Here is a 17,842-nt window from a genome sequence, read left to right on the forward strand (position 1 = left end):
TTTTTTTTAAAGTATTGAATCAATTATATTCAAAAGACAATATGATAAAATAGCCCCTATCATTTGCTATTTTTTTATTTATATGTAAGTCGATAGTGGATACGTATTGATGGATGGAAAAAGTATTTTCATATTTCTAAATATCTATATATTAAGATTACAAAATTAAAAAAAAAAAATAAAAATAAAAAATTAAAATCAGACCAACAAATTAAAATTAAAACGTGGGAAAATATAATTTTATGTCTCCATCTCTCTATGCTTGAGATGCGAATTACGGCAGAGGATTAGGGCCAGTTCGGGTCGCTAGTGTAGGGAATTAATTGGTGGGGGTGTATTCCTGTTATGATTCCGTATTCAGTGTTTCGTGTTCCGTGTTCTATGTTTATTACGAATCTGTGTGCTTTCCTCTGCTTTATATTCCTGCATTCCTGCTTTACTCTGTTTTATATTCCTTATGGGTGCCGTATCTATGTTATGTCATCTGCTTCTGTGCTGTACTATGTGTTTGTGTGATATCTCGTGACTTGAGCCGGAGGTCTTTCGGAAACAGCCTTTCTACTTCATCAGAGGTAGAGGTATGGACTGCGTACATCTTACCCCCAGACCCCACTAAGTGAGAATACACTGGGTTTGTTGTTGTTGTATCTCTCTATGCTTGTCAATTGGGACCGGTTGATTTAAAGAGAAAGATCCAAAAACAGGGGTATAGATCTTCCCTAGTCCCATCAAATTGTCATATAGTGTTGCTAGCTAACACATATCCTCCACTCCATCTATATATATTTTCCTTGGTCCAAAGAATTTTTACCAGCAGTCATAGTTCTAGAGAGGGAAAAATAAAATAAAATATAGTACTAGTATGTTTATCTTTTGCTCATAGTGAATTTCAAAAATCACTGTTTGGCTTGTCATATGGTGATTGACAACCTTAACCAATAAAAAGTTACATAGATTTCCCCGCTGATATTGAGCTGCCTGTTTTTTTTTTTTTCTAGTTCTAGTCACTCTGCATAATACAGGTATACTAGAACTGTGTTTTGAAATTGTTCTGTTTTTTTGGTCTGCAAAGGTATTCTTTTTTGGTCGGAGAGTTTGCTGCTTCTGTTATTTTTATATTTGTCATCATGATTCTTCTTTTGTCTTTTGTATTGTGAAGCCCTTTTTCTTCTTTCTCAATATTTTCTTATGAGGGGAAAAACAAGGTAACTTCTTAAAGTTGGTGTGATTCTCGTGGTTCATTTTTCTTTTTATGGACTACTGGAAGTAAAGGGTATAATTCATTTACTTCAATTTGAATCAACCAAAGATACCCAGTATTCTTTTTTGATTTTATTTAGCTATTTTAAGATTTCAGGGTAACTTTGATCAAAGCATCAAATCTCTGTGTTTTTCTTATCTTCTTCTTTAGGGGGTCTTTTTTTTTTTTACCAAGTTCTAAGAGCTGACCAAGTTGACCAGTGTTAAAGATGTGCACCTTTCCGTCCATGGGATTTCAATTTGGAAGAGATAATTTAAAGATTTACTTTAATATCTTCCATGGACTTTCTCCTTTTCATACTTACTAATCTTCTTGATCTTTTGAACTTTTACCTTATTAGTGAGCGTTCCATTCCCTCGAAATCAATCCCATAAATCCCCCCTCTTTCTCGTACATCCTTTATTTTAGAGTAAGTTACTAATCTTCTTGATTAGTCTTAAACATGTACTAATTGATTAAAAAGGAGCTTAATTTATGTTATGCTTATGACTTTCAGATGGTGGAGAAGACAGAGATGAAATTTGATCCAGAAGAAGTGATTGTGGAATTCGAAGCGTTGACCAAAGAAGCTGGTAAAGTTCAAGAAGAGACACTTCAGAAAATACTAGAAGAGAATGGAGCCACAGAGTATCTACAACAATGGGGTCTAAATGGAAGGACTGACCCTCAGACTTTTAAGGCTTGTGTTCCTCTTGTCACTCACAAAGATTTAGACACTTATATTCAAAGAATTGCTGATGGAGATCCTTCTCCTGTTCTCACTGGAAAACCCATTACAACCATCTCATTAAGGTACCCTTTTTTGTTTTTACGTGCCAATTAAGTGGGCGTTATAATTAAGCCGAGTGTCTATCGGAAATAGAGGACCTACCATCCTCATACCCTACTTGCGGGATTATACTAGATATGTTGTTGTAATGAAGTGTGCGTTATGCACAAACTAGTTGGTGTCGACTGTATGAATCCTCTCTATTTGAGGCAAGAAAAAAAATGGATTCTTGGTGTACTTGCATAAAGATTTTCATGGAAAGTTAATAGTAGAAATTTTCCTTTGGTTGCAGTTCTGGTACCACTCAGGGAAGGCCAAAGTTTGTACCTTTCAATGATGAATTGTTGGAATCCACTATGCAGATATACAAAACGTCTTTTGCCTTTAGGAATAGGTAATGCAATTTTGGTGGACTACCATAAACTAATACTTTGCAATGTCATTTTTGTCATATGTGCCTTCTATGTCCTTATTTGCTTCGTGGTACTATCTGAAAAGTGGGGTTGATTCTGGAACTTTTCTTTTTTGGTTGTTCTTGATTTTTTTTCCTTCCAAGCACAATACTTCTACATCTTCCTGAAAATGAATTTCATTTTGGCTCTCACCTTATCTGTTCATCCATCTGTAATCCTAAAAGTCACAACTTTCGTTTATTGGTTGTGTCAGACTACTTTTTTTTTTCCTAGGGGTTGTTTTGGTAGAGCTTATAAGAATAGTGTTGTATAGGGTGTATATAGTATTGCTGGGATTAACTATGCGGAGACTATTTTCTATCCACTGTTTGGTTTGGTTTGGTTTGGTTTGGTTTATTAAGGGAAGTTATATCTTTATCCATGCTTATCCGTGGATTGCTGATAAGTTTTCTATGTATTAGTTATAACTAATATATGTACTAGTAATACACAGAGTAAAAATCCTATCAAACAAACGATTAAATAATGCCATAATTAATTGTACTACATGTATTAGATTCTGTAATATATGTTGCCAAACGATCCCTTAGTACTAATAAATTATGTTTTAGGTGTTCTTAATGTTATGACTAAATATTTCTCTTATTTCTTATTTTCATTTTTGCAGAGAATTCCCAATTGAGAACGGGAAGGCTTTGCAGTTCATTTACGGCAGCAAGCAGTTCAAGACAAAGGGAGGTTTGGCAGCTGGAACTGCAACTACCAATGTATATCGTAATGCGCATTTCAAAAAGACAATGAAGGCAATGCAAACCCCATGTTGTAGTCCTGATGAAGTTATATTTGGTCCTGATTTCCACCAATCTTTGTACTGCCATCTCTTGTGCGGGCTCATTTTTCGGGACGAAGTGCAAGTTGTCTCCTCTACATTTGCTCACAGCATTGTCCATGCTTTTAGAACTTTCGAACAAGTCTGGGAAGAACTTGTTGCAGACATACGAGAGGGAGTCCTCTCTGCCCGAGTCACGGTCCCTTCCATGAGATCAGCAATGTTGAAATTGCTGAAGCCTGATCTAGAACAGGCTGATACCATTTATAATAAATGTTCTGGATTAAGCAATTGGTACGGTTTGATTCCCGCTCTCTTCCCAAATGCCAGGTACATATACGGAATCATGACGGGGTCCATGGAACCGTACCTCAAGAAACTGAGGCATTATGCAGGGGAGCTGCCAATACTAAGTGCAGACTATGGTTCTTCTGAAGGATGGATTGCAGCAAATGTCAATCCTAAGTTGCCCCCCGAGCTAGTTACTTATGCAGTGCTTCCTAATATTGGTTATTTTGAATTCATTCCTCTCAGGGTAAATTTGGATGGCCTTGAGCCTACACCAGTGGGTCTTGCTGAAGTTAAACTAGGTGAAGAGTATGAAATTGTTGTCACCACCTTTGCAGGTACAATTTTCTTTACCAAAATTATTATTGTGTCAGTGACTTCTATGAATTTATGTTGCAAACATGACTTTGTCAGCATGATAGTATGCATTATTGGTTCATGTATGGGTACCATATTAGCATAGTACTAACATTTAAGGCATTGATTCAATTATTTGTCCTGAGGCTGACACTTCTGGATCATTTTTATTGCCAAACAAGTGTAAGGACCACTGCACCCATTATAATACATGATGGTGCTTGTGAACTTAATATAAAATGTATACTGGTACTTTTTTACTATACGCATGAAGACTTGCTCATCTGTCATTGTACATATTTCTGCATATCCTCCTCATACTTACATGTGGATGCCATTAATTAATGTTCTCTTGAGAGCATGTTTATAATCTAGAGATGTGCTAATTAAGTAAATACTTTACACTTCTTGAAGATATTAAAGATTTTGAGGTGGTGTGCTTTCTGTCTTTAAATATTTGTTTAGTTGTTTTGGGTGCTTCATGTCTTGTAACACATTTATTAATACATTATTATTTCTTTAAATTATTATTGCTCTGTTAACTTTAAAGAAGAGGAGTGTGACTTTTTAGGAAAAGCAGTGAGGATGAGAAGTCCAATTTCTAATAGTTACTAGTCTTGGAGTACTTTAGTCTTTTCCATTACTTTAGATTCTTGAATTTCAAGTATCAGCCAAAACTTGAATAAGTTTGTACATGTAATTTGCAGGGTTGTATCGTTATAGACTCGGCGATGTTGTGAAAATAAAGGGATTCCACAATGCCACACCAGAACTCCAGTTCATTTGCCGCAGAAATCTTTTGCTAAGCATTAACATTGACAAGAACACCGAGAAAGATTTACAGCTAGCAGTGGAAGCAGCAGCGAGGCTCTTGGTAGACGAAAAGCTAGAGGTAGTCGATTTCACAAGCCACGTGAACACTACAACAGATCCAGGGCACTATGTGGTTTTCTGGGAACTCAGTGGTGAAGCAAGCGATGAGACGATGCAAGAATGTTGCAATTGTTTGGACAAATCGTTCGTTGATGCAGGATACATGGGGTCTCGGAAGACCAGCGCAATTGGAGCACTTGAGCTTAGAGTTGTGAAGAGGGGAACATTTCATAAGATATTAGATCATTTTGTAGGATTAGGAGGTGCTGTTAGCCAGTTCAAGACCCCAAGATGTGTTGGTCAGAACAACAGCACACTGCTGCAGATACTATGTTATGATGCTGTCAAGAGCTATTTTAGTACTGCCTACTGTTGATGTTGAGCTTGGATGCATCCTTAATAATTGTACAAAATTGAAGAGTTCGTTGGTATGGAAAAGTTAATGAAGCTGATGCATTGTTATTGTTGCTCTTTAGATTGCATCTTCCACAGCCATTTGTCTCCCCATTTTGTGATCGTTCCAAAATGTACTACAAACCAATATATGCAGAATTACTTGGAATGACATAATAAATAAGGTTTTTGTAAAAAAGTACTCATAATATTATTTTTCGTTTACACATTTTAACCAAAACTGATCAGACGCCAAGTAAGATGCCTAATTACCTAGTATAGAGGGATTTTTTTTTCTTTCAAGATGTTGGTAGTTTTTTTTTTTTTTTTGTTTTAAATAATATACATAGAATACGATAGAAACATATAATTGACACACAAAAACATATAGTTTCTTATGTTGTTGTATGCATTTTGTAAATAGCAAGCATGCCACTGTATACACATTGATGCATTGCCATATAAATAACATAAAACTTTTTATTCTTCTTGCTCTACGAATTTTAATATGAAACTTCAACCAAAACCAACTCTAATCTTCACCAAACTACTTCAACATATACCTATAAACTCCGGAATAATAGTTTGTAATAACACTCGATCCAAAGAGATAATAAGCTTACAAAATCTGATTTTCAAATTCAAAGCTTCAAAGCTTTTAATTTAAAGGCTCTTTTGATCGAGTTCACAACTTTGGGTATTGAATTGTGTGTTTTTGATTGTTGAAATTTGAAAAGTCAAGTCATTGATTCTAGGCAAAGATTTGTATGTCCACTGAGCTTCAGAACTTCGGTGGCGGATCTAGAATTTAAAGTTTGTGATTCCTATGTTAGATAAAAATAAAATCAAACTTTGGTGGCGAATTCAGGATTTAAAGTTTGTGGTTCCTATGTTAGATAAAAATAAAATCAAATGGTAACTAGGGGGATTTGAACTCACAACCTAGAGGTCAATAAAACTTTTTCAAGTCCCTTACTCCACTAATGATACGAGAATAATCACGGAAATAAACTTACGTGGGTGTGCATTGAAAACAATCAAGTGTATGTGCAAGAGAAGTGTAATTAAAGGCCCAAATACACACCAAAACAGCCCACTCCATACACTAGAGGGGCAGCCCATTCTTGAAGGATCTTTTTGGTCATTTTAACTTCTATTTGTTTTGTAATATATAAGGAACATGTAGAGTTTTATTTACTTAGTTTATGAATGAAGTTGTAAGTCTTACAAGACAAAGAAACACAAGTCCTCTTTCCTTGAGGCACCCAAAACCGAAATTAGGGCTTAGACAAGTGTAGAATCACTTGTGTTTGCATTTGCTTGGAAACATTGATGCTTGGGAGGTGGATTCCGATCTTGTGTCTTTGTAAGAGATAGATTTATTGTTGCGTGTAGTGTTAAGGGTCCAAGAGTTACCATTCTTGGGTTCTTAACATTATACCTTCATGTGGTCTATCTATCTATCCTTTTTCTTTTGTAATCTTGTATCCATTTTGTATCTTGTATTGTGAAGCCGTTTTTGTTGTTGTTCTTCTTCTCATTGTTGTTTCATCTTGTGTTGTTAACTTAATTTGTTGTTGGCTGCAAAAGGTGTCAAACACCTAGTTATATTGTCCTTCTTGTATTTCATTCTTGAATTCGAAAGTGGTCTTCAAAAGGATCCTCGATTCTTTGAATTAGTGGATTGTTTTTGGAGTGTGTTTGGACTGTTTTGAGCCAATTCCGTGTGTTCCTTGGTTTTCTGGTATCAACTAAGCCAACAATACACTTTGTTTATCGGTTCCCAACTTATAGTTCTTATATATTTATTAGATTTCTCTATATAAATACTAGATCCGTACGAAAGTTACTGGTTCCCGGGAACCCCCACCCCGGACCCTAGATCCGCCTCTTGTTAATGCCAATTTCGAACACTTCTAACTAAAGTTGTGAACTTGACAAGGCTAAACTCCAGACATCTCTTACGATGTTGTGGTCTTGGGATGGCTTCAGATATATAATGGTTTGCCATAGTCAAATCTTCAGGTAAAAATGCCTGATGTGTGACTTCACTTAACTTGTTTAGACATACCCAATTAAGGAAAGTCACTTTACTTGTTTAGACATCTTCAATTGAGTCCCAACTCAAATGTAGCCACACAATATATGCAATATGCTCTTAAATCCTTTCCAGCACACACTTTTGGCATTTTAAGTTTTCTTAACATTAATTAACACTTCAATTAACTGTAAGTACCTCTATGTATAGCACTAATTGGTATGATCGATATACATTCTATCATCATCACATTTTACTTAATTATGAAATTACACTTAATATGTTATTATTACGTTGTTGCACCTATATAACATTAATGGGTGATCCACATCTTCAGTAATACGATGTCACACACACCTTGCCGCAAAATGATGGTAGCTAGTGATTCCATACAAGCTGGGGGACCTTTGAATTGAACTATATATAAACATCACTATATCAGTACTATTTACTTTTCACGGTTTAATAATCAGAGCTATTCGTAAGATGACTTTCCCTCTCGTTTTAAGTCAAGTTAAAAAGTTAACATTACTATACTATATATTTTTCACGTTCATGTAAAATAAAGAGGGTCACTCATCATCTCCGGTTATCTTCTTTGCCTATGATTGTTATACTGCAATTGTTACTGTTAGAAGAGGAGAATGAAGAAACCTCCATGGATTTGTACCATTCCAGACTTTACTGTAAAAGATAATGAAAGAGAGAGGAGAGAGAAAGAGATAAAGTGAAAAGATATTTTTATTTATCTCTATTTTATAGAAGGTTCTGTCTAAGGGTCCTTCCTTTTATTACAAATACTCAAATATACAAGAGATAAAATGATCCAATCTTAATCTGGTGGGCCTGTGATAGGCGGCCCAGTGTCCATGTCAACACCCCCTCCTCAAGCTGGAAGGGGAGTACACGGGCAGCTTGGAAAGTAGATGATGGTGAACAGGCTCGGAGAGAGATTTGGTCATAATGTCAGCCAACTGGTCTGCAGAACGAAGAAACTGAAGACTGATCAAACCAACAGATAAACAATCCCGAACAAAGTGGCAATCAACGTCTATGTGCTTTAATTTGTCCTTTCATGAAAAACCGGATTCTTTGCAATGTGTATCGCAGTATGGGAGTCACAAAATAAAGGAATGGGATAACAAACTGAAAGACCAAGATCACCAAGGAAGTTTTTAAGCCAAGAAAGCTCAGCAACCACGTTCTGGGAAATAAGAAGGTAGTGAAGTACACGTATAGCAGCCAGCATGTGAGGAACTTGAGGTTTACTAAGAAATTGACTGAGGTGCTGAACAGAAAAAGAAATATCAGGGCGTGTATGTTGCAAAAAATTCAATTTACCAGTAGTACGTCTATACAAAGTAACATCAGTAGGAGCAACACCCATGTCAACGAGTAACTTGACAGAAGAATCAAGAGGGGTTGAAACAGGACCATAATTATGGCAATGAAATTCTGTAAGAAGATCAGAAGTGTACTTGCGTTGACTAACTAGAAAACCAGTAGCAACAACATCAATTTCCAGTCCCAAAAAATAATGAACATTACCCAAATCCTTTATCTTAAACTCAGTATCCAAAAATGATTTCAAGGAATTCAACTGTGAAATATCAGCCCCTGCTAGGAGGATATCATCAATATATACAACAATGACAATCAAAGAATTAGAAGAACCCTTTGTGAAAAGGGAATAATCATTTTTGCTATAAGAGAAGCCCTTGGAAAGTAAGGCTTCAAATAACGTGGAAAACCACTGACGAGAGGCTTGCTTAAGTCCATAAAGTGACTTTTTGAGTCTACAGGTCAAGGGGGCAGCAGAAGAAGATGAAGAAATCTGAAGATCCAATGGAATTTTCATGTAAATCTCCTCATCAAAAGTACCATGGAGGAAAGCATTGTTGATGTCAAGTTGAAAAACAATCCAACCTCGTTTAATGGCTAAGGTCAAAAGGCATTTGATAGTAGTGAGTTTAACAACAGGGGAGAAGGTCTCATTATAGTCAATACCTTTCTTTTGAGTATCCCCTTGTATGACAAGTCTGGCTTTGTAACGCTCAATGGAGCCATCAGATCTTTATTTGATTTTATAAACCCATTTACATGGGATAACTTTCTTGTGGGGTGGCAAGGGAACACTGTCCCAAGTATTATTGGCCTTGAGAACTTGAAACTCTTGTAGTATAGCCTCTTGCCAAACAGGATGTAAAACAGCTTGATGATAAAATAGGGGCTCATGAATATGAGCCTCAGTATGGGAAATCTCAGAAACAATAAATTCAGGGGCGGGTAAGACTGAGCAGCAAATATAATCAGAAAGATAAGAAGATTTGTGGGTAACTCGAGTGGATTTTTTGGTGGAACTTGAAGTAGGTGGTCCATAAACAGGTGCTGGGGCTAGAGGGGCAATAGGAGCTGTAGGGGAAGCAGGAATGGGGTTAGGGAATGGAGAATCAAGAATGTCAATGAAGTGTGGAGGACGAACTGGTGGTGGACTGGAAAAATCAGATGATTGAAAAGAAAAAATGTGTTCATGGAACACAACATCCTTAGAATAGAAGATAGTATGAGAATTGAGATCTAGGAGCTTGTAAGCCTTCTTGCCAGAAGGGTACCCAAAAAAACAGCTGAAATGGATCTAGATTGAAGTTTATCTCTACTATGTTTGGGAGATGCAGCAAAACAAAGACATCCAAAAGATTTCAAGTGGGTGTAGGAAGGAGGGGTACCAGAAAGCTTCTCAAGTGGAGAAATGTTGTGTAAGAAGGGGGGGGGGGGGGTAATCTATTAATAAGGTAGGTGACAGTCAAAACACAGTCACCCCAATACTTTTAAGAGGAGAATGAAGAAACCTCCATGGATTTGTACCATTCCAGACTATAATGTAAAAGAGAATGAAAGAGAGAAGAGAGAGAAAGAGATAAAGTGAAAAAGATATTTTTATTTCTTTCTTGTCTGTAGAAGGTTTTGTCTAAAGATCCTTTTATTACAAATACTCAAATATACAAGAGATAAAATGATCCAATTTTAATCTGGTGGGCCTGTGATAGGCGGCCCAGTATCCATGTCAACAGTTATAGAGAAGTAAAATATAACATGAAAGATCGATTTCGAAGAAAATCAGGTCTTTATATATAATGAAATGATGTTATAGTGAATGACTGATATAATGAGGTTTGACTGTAATCTACTAATAATTTAGAAGATCAGTCTTTTGGCAAGCTCATTATTACATAATAAATTAATGTCCATATATTAAGACTAATATCCTACCTTATCAGCACAATATGAAGCTCTCAATTTTGGGAAAATTTTTTAGGTAAGTAATCCTCCAAGTTAAGACATAAAATAACTCACATTCCAAATCCAAATAATGGACTGCCCTATATAAATATATGACAAATATCCACATTTTTTAATTGTCACACAATGTCATAAATTGTTAGTACTGAAGATGGCAGGTGATAAAGGAAAAACTCTCTCAAACAAAAAATCCAGTGTTGCCCAAAAGAACAAAACACAAGAAATAGAAGAAGTAGAAGATGAAGAAAATCTGAAGATATGGGATTGTGAAAGCCCTTTATATGACTCTCAAGAATTGGTTTCTATGAATTATTTGATTGAGAGTAAATTTATGAGATTTCCAAAGTTTAATAGATCATTCAGAAGTAATGGTCAATCTTCTCGTGAACTATCATTTAGAATTGATGAGGTTGCTGCTTCAAAGAGACATGGAGGAAAAAAGAAGAAGTTGAAATGGAGTATTATTTCTAAAATTCGCAATAGGATTATGTCTTGGAATAAATTTAAATGTATCAAGGGTCAGTGAAATAGGTCTATGCTTGTGGCTTCTTGTTCTTTGGGTATTTTTTTTTTTTTAAAATCTGGGATCGATATCTAGTAGGTTATCATGATTAGTTTGGATATGAGTCATCTTTTTTTCGTTTTTTATATGGGATCGATATCTGTTAGGTTATCATGATTAATTTGGATTTGAGTCATCTTTTTTTTTTTTTTTTTTTTTTTTATCTAGGATCGATATCTGCTAGGTTATCATGATTAGTTTGGATTTGAGTCATCTTTTTTTATTTTTATATCTGGGATTGATATCTGCTAGATTATCATGATTAGTTTGGATTTGAGTCGTATAAGTCTCATTAAATGTCTTATTAGGATTTTCTTTTAGGTCTAGAGTTCGAGTAGTAGATTTCTGGTTAGAAATGAAAAACTCTTGGTCTAGAGTTCGAGTAGTAGATTTCTGGTTAGAAATGAAAAACTCTTATTCAAGTCACCATAACCCCGATGGGTTGATCTCTTTTGATTCATGATCTTGCGTTACTTTCCTTATATCTTTTTCTTTTAATATATTTTCAGTAATGATAAATAGCTTAAAACGATCATAAATAAAAGAGTTGTAGCATAATTATAAACTAAAACGCAAATTAATATTACGAAACTAAATCTTAGTAAAAGGTTTTAAAATTCTCCCAATAAATATTTATGTGTGACTTGATTGAACTAGATTTATATGAATTCCAGATTGGATTACAGGTTAAGATTGAATGAATTTGATTCTTATCTTGATCCTAAAATTTCCTAGGATAGTCTAATTCTAACTTAAAAAATTGGTAGACAAATTATTATAAATTAAAAAAATAAGGGATGTAATGTAAACTACAAAAGAAAAAATTGATATTAGGAAATTAAATTTGAGTGATGTTTGTAAAATTATCTCAATAAGGATTTATCATTGACAGGATGGAACTAAATTTATACTATCAATTTCAAATTATATACCAAAATTAGATGAATATGATCTGATCCTAAATTTTCCTAGTAGAGCCTAACTCTAACTTGACATATATTAGAAAAATTATCTAACTCGACATATGTTAGAAAAATTATCATAAGGAAATAAAATTAGGATTTAATGTGATTGTAAATAATTACAAAAAACGATTAATGTTTTTTTTTTTTTTGGTTTAAACCATCCGGTGTCTGGTACCCGCTTTTTAGGAGTCTGACTATATCCGGATTCGCCCCGCGTCGGGCCCCATTTGGAGGGAGAGCTCCCAACAAAGTGTTTGTCCATACCCAGGGTCGAACCCTCGACCTCTAGGTAGGTTGGGACAGCCCCTTTCTGCTGCACCACCACTGCTGTTGGTAAAAACGATTAATCTTACGAAACTAAATGTGAGTACTGGTCTCCAAAAGTATTCCAATAAATATTTATCATAGGAATTGAATTGCTTATATGAATTTCCCACTAGATTACAAAATAAGATTGGGTAAATTAATTTTGATCCAAAATCTCCCTAATTTGTTGATCCAAAATCTCCCTAGTAGAGCTCAAGCAAACATGAAAAATACTTTACAAGAATTATTATATTAAGAGATAAAATAAGGAACCATGTAATTCTAAACTGTAAAGAATATCAATATTATGAAATTAAACTGTCCTTTTGTGACATGATTTTCAGTGTATGAAATTAAACACCCTATGATGATAACACCTTTGCCATTCGAAATTCTTTACATATGTTTTGTGCCTTTAAACGAATTACATTTGGCGCTAGCTGTATATTATTCCAACGTAAAGTATTTCGTGCATTTCATAATTGAAGAAATATTTTGATAATTACAACACTTAATAACGAATGATAAAAAACTTTTTCCTCTTAAGACTATTATTTTTATTTTTGTAAGGAAGACTGTCAAAATCATGAGATTATGCATGTCCAATTCATGCAAAAACTGCATGATCCTCTTGAGGTCTATCTTTTGATTCATCATTAATGAGAAGGCATTTTTTCATCCAATGCTCTTAATTTCCTTTACCGTATATAAGAGGATCACGTGTTTCCAAACATGAGGGAATGCATGTTTTTCTCTTTTCAAATTTATGCTAGTAAAGTGTTTAGAGGTCTTTTATAATTAATGAGGTTATGCATGTCCGATCCATGCACATATCGTATTATTTATTAATATGTCTTTGTTAAGCAAACATATATAAGAAAAAGAGAAGAACTCATAAGTCATACATAAATGTTGGACTTTTTTCTTTGTATAACTGAGAGTGAGTATTGGTTCTGCTCCTGGCTTAACCATCCTACGTGACCCCCTACTGCAATCAGACAGTGGAAAAAGAATGATAACTTAGGCGCGACGACACCTAGAGTTGTGAAGGTGAGTTAGAGTGTAAAGCCTTAACATGTTCCAAAAAAGGAAGTATACATGAAGTAACACAAGCTTTTACGTTAGATGCCTATTTGTGAATTTTTATGACGACGACGGAGGATAAATTTCATGGTTAAATAATTATGAGTCTTTTTTTTTTTTCATGGTACTGTGGATGACTAGGAAATAAAAAGGAGGAGGAAATATGGGGGAAATCGCGGACCAATGTGGACTGATTTTACTTATATGTCCCCTTTTAAGCCATTATTTAATATATTTTTTTCCTATTTTTAAAAGTGCGCAAGAATATAACTTTTGAAAAATTATCCTTTTGGACAGCGATGAACTCAGGTCCAATGTTTGTTTGTATGTTGCTCAATTGGACAAATAGAACGTTAGCTTGTCGTCTAATATTTATACTAGCGGGCATGAGCACGGGCGTTTTCACAATATTATTATGTAAAAGAAATTCCGACTATTGAAAAGGTAAATTAAAAGTAAAAAAAAAAAGAAAAGAAAGCACTATCGTCGAGTTAAATGTCAACATAAGATGCTCAAACTATATGCATTCAGTTGTACCATGACCCTGTTGAGCCATCTAGATAAATAAGAAGTAGGAAATTATTCATGTTGGAGGTCCAACTAATGCAAGAAGTAACTCTTTAAGTGGATAAAATCTGAATTCCAGTAGCTATTGTTGGGTTTAATTGGTGTGAATGGAAAATGGAGGGACACAACCTTTGAGCAAAAGTTGTTGTTTTAGAAAAGGTGTGATTGTTCAGAAAAAGACACAATGTTTTGAATGAACAAACATGACTCTTCCAAAGGATACACCTTTTATGTGAACCATTGCCACCTTTCAGAAGAGGCATCTGATGGCTATATAAACCTGCTTTCATCCACAGATTTAGAAATGAATGAAAAATTTTCTGAAATAAAAAACTCTTCTTGTCTTCAAAACATTCTTTGTGATCAATCAAATCGTTGAGTGAGTTCGACGAATCTTATTATTTGAGGTACCACTATAGTTGGATTGAAAGTCATTTTATTCTGGGAGGAAGATTCCAAAACCTCGGGTACAGTGAGGGGAATTATTCCTTAAGGACACTCCGTGAAGTCGGGGGACTTGGCTTTATATTTTTGTTTCATCTTAATTTCTGAAAAAATAAAACACACTTCTTAGAAAGATCACTTTGATCTTGTGTTAAGGGTGTTTTTGTACTTCATAGTGTTCTTGTTTTAAACTTGAACTAGTGTTAAAGTTGTTGTGCCTAAATAGAGATTCGTGTACCCGAAAACACCATAAAAATAACAATTGTGGGCAGCACGTGCTTTATCTAGGTATTTCCTGGAACAAAAAAAAGAGACACAAAGTTAGAGTATATTATCCTAGATCACAGTAGTTTGAGTAGAGCTTAAAAGAAAACAAGAACAATTTTACTTTGTTTTAATAAGACATGTCTTAATGGTTCCCTCCTCTTTTTTTCACTTATACAGAAATTCTTTTAGAAATGCAGTTAGCTAATCGTCTAGGCAAACACAGGTTCCTTAAGCAACATCCAAGTTTATTGTCTCCTCCCCATCTCATCCCCCACATAGATACGTGAGATATCAAGTCTCGATTCTATCCTTGTATCCCGCCTTTGCTGGTTTACTTTCACCTCAAAGGAAATTCAAATGCATACACATACAACTATAAATAGCTTTAGCATTGCTTGATTGAAAAGGTATTTAGAGATTCTAGTACAATTTTAATATTCAACATCATCTTACTTGTAGAATTATACATAGATATGTTCAACTCACAGTATTCTCATAAAGATCAAAGTTTGTTGGAAACTTTCTTGTCCCCGGAATGCAATTTAGTTCAAAAAATGATTAACCAACACTCATTCACTTTGGCTAAGTTCAAGTCTTAACTACCTCAAATGCACACAACAATTTTCAGGCAAAACTTCAGCAATGAATGATTAATAGTTCATGTGATTTAATTAATCAGAGTAAGTAATTAAATCTTCAACAACTAAGCATAGGTGTTTTGGACGGCGAAAGGCTACAAGGCCCCGCCTCGCCACGCGGCGAGGCGATCGCCTTTTGAATATGCGGCGACAATTAATATAAAAAATTAAAATAATATATAAATTATCAAAATTTCAATAACACTAATATATTAGGAAATATTTCAAAATCAAGGATTAAAAATTGATAGTAGATCGATACTAAAAGTCGTTATTAAAAAAAATTACATAATATTAAGGTTACAACTTACTGGTTACTGTTACAGAATATAGTATTATAGTGGAAGTCGGAAGGAAAATAGAAGAAGAGAAAAAGAGGAAGAACAAAAAACACCACCAAAATAAACGTACTGGACGCTGGATTAAGAAGAAGAAGAAAGAAGAAGAAAATAGAAATCGGTAGATCACTGCTTACCGGGGTAGCGGGAGTCGCTGGAATCGAAATTGTGAGATAAATGGTAGCAGCCGCAGTCACCAATTAGTAAGTTGGTAGAGCCAAAATGGATAAATAAGTCCTCAAATTAGCTTATATACCTAAAACCCTAATATTTTTTTAAAAAAATTAGAAGGCGACGCCTTTTGAATGTTGCAGCGCCACGCCGTGAAGAGGTGACCAGGCCTCACCTCGCCTCGCCATTCGCCATTGGCGACGAGGCGCTCCCCTTTTACAACACTAAGCTAACCATTTTTCTAAGATTGTTTAGTTTGCTTTGAAGTACCTTTAAACCTCTTGAATAAGTCAGTAACCACATTAACTCTTTTTTCCTTACCATAATCATTATTGAAACACCATACCTAATGAGCCGAACAAGGAAATTAAGCACAACACACCTATAATCAAAGTAACATTTCAAGTACTTCCGTAAAAATTCTTTTCTTGGGAAACATTAGAATTGCCTTCAGCCAGATGGATACTATCTGACTCGTCAATCTAGGGTGAGATTAATAAAGCTCCAAACCTCATTGTTTAAAGCTATGATTTTCGAACTCTTCAAAGAACTCAGTGGGTGAGTGTCGAATTATTCAAAAATAGTGTAATTTTGAAGAATTCGACACGAATGTGGCATCAAAAGTGAAGAGTTTGCACAACTTAGATTTTTAAGTGCCAATTGAGACAGAATCTAAATAGAGTAGTCAACTTGCATGAGCTTTCAAAATAGAGCTTTATACTTATTAATAGGTGATTTTTTACCCCAAAATGCTATTGCGATAAATTTTATCGAAGTAGTTAAATCTGTGAGTCTAATAATCAACCATTAAACTTATCATATTGTCAGCCCACACAAATTATCAATTCACCCTCTATCTGAATACATCATCCCACCAGCTCGCAGAGCATGATACCGTTTAATTACCTTTTGCTTTCACATTCTTCTCCCGAACATGAGAATAATAATGATTAAGACAATCAAAGTCACCTCAACTTACAGGGTTTATATCTGAAAATAGAGTTTAAATTTTGTCCAGATCAAAAGCTTCTTCATAATCGAGGTGGGTTCTTGCGATCACAAGATTGACGCCACCCGACCCATTAGATCGCGAAGACACCTCCACGAACGCACAACATACAAAAATGGTTCATTTGTCCCTTATCATGATCATTTAATCTTTATCATTCCTCAATCAGCATAATATGTTTTAGACTTTAGGCCACAGTAGTGGTTCAAGGGTGAGACTAGTAAAGTGTCTTTTAGGTTTCAGAATCTGAAGGACTCAAAAAAATTTAATTGTTAATTTTATAAGTTTATTTTGTCTTTGATAATATTGAATATAGTAAAAAAAAACTATCATCATTTGATAAAAACATTTTGAAACTTTGAATAAACAATTCAAATCTTTATAATAATAAATAATATGTTTACAACAACATCCAAGATAATGTGTTGAAAATGTATAGTACGTATTATTAACTTGAATCAATCCTTATTATTATGTAAAAATATAATGCTACACTAAAAACAACAATTATGAAAACATAAAAAAAAAATATTATTTTTTTATTTATTATGTATATGTATATTTTTAAGGCCTATATTAAAATGCTTTAGGCGATTAATTTTATTGAGACGGCTTTGTTAGGCCATAACCAATATCACAAAGATCCATATATCATCTCATATGTATCTTATAGTACTCTTGATTTCGTTTCAGAAGACAATATGATAAAAAAAGTTCATAAATGTACATATTGAAGATGACGTCTATTAAAAAATTTTCTGTCCACGTGATACAAGAATAACTTGAAAACACAAGAAACACGCACCAAAACAATCCACTAGAAGAATAACTTGAAAACACAAGAAACACGCACCAAAACAATCCACTAGTGCAAAAAGCCGTGGCCTCTTTTGGTGACCTCTCGGATTCAAACCTCTCGGATTCAAGAACAAGAACAAGAATGAAGAAAATACAAGGTGTTTAACACCAAA

General features: G+C 34.6%; 1 protein-coding gene and 1 long non-coding RNA gene across 3 annotated transcripts; one reads left to right on the forward strand and one right to left on the reverse strand.

Moving 5' to 3' along the window:
* The first annotated feature begins 745 nt into the window (after positions 1-745).
* LOC107839284 (jasmonoyl--L-amino acid synthetase JAR4) lies at positions 746-5,265 on the forward strand. 2 transcript variants are annotated; one of them, XM_016682705.2, is made up of 5 exons: positions 746-1,670; positions 1,758-2,053; positions 2,323-2,424; positions 3,111-3,898; positions 4,625-5,265. In XM_016682705.2, the coding sequence occupies exons 2-5, from the start codon at positions 1,758-1,760 to the stop codon at positions 5,164-5,166; spliced, it is 1,728 nt and encodes a 575-aa protein (XP_016538191.1). In that variant the 5' UTR covers positions 746-1,670; the 3' UTR covers positions 5,167-5,265. The 2 variants fall into 2 exon arrangements, with proteins under 2 accessions (XP_016538191.1, XP_016538190.1); XM_016682704.2 differs by having other exon boundaries at positions 778-1,022.
* A 2,679-nt stretch (positions 5,266-7,944) lies between these two features.
* LOC124886405 lies at positions 7,945-10,584 on the reverse strand. The gene is made up of 2 exons (XR_007043545.1): positions 9,229-10,584; positions 7,945-8,200 (listed from the first exon to the last, which is right to left on the reverse strand). It is a non-coding gene; the product is annotated as an uncharacterized LOC124886405 (long non-coding RNA).
* Between the last annotated feature and the right edge of the window lie 7,258 nt (positions 10,585-17,842).

The sequence above is a fragment of the Capsicum annuum genome, chromosome 8, assembly GCF_002878395.1.
Source record: "Capsicum annuum cultivar UCD-10X-F1 chromosome 8, UCD10Xv1.1, whole genome shotgun sequence".
Lineage (NCBI taxonomy): Eukaryota > Viridiplantae > Streptophyta > Magnoliopsida > Solanales > Solanaceae > Capsicum > Capsicum annuum.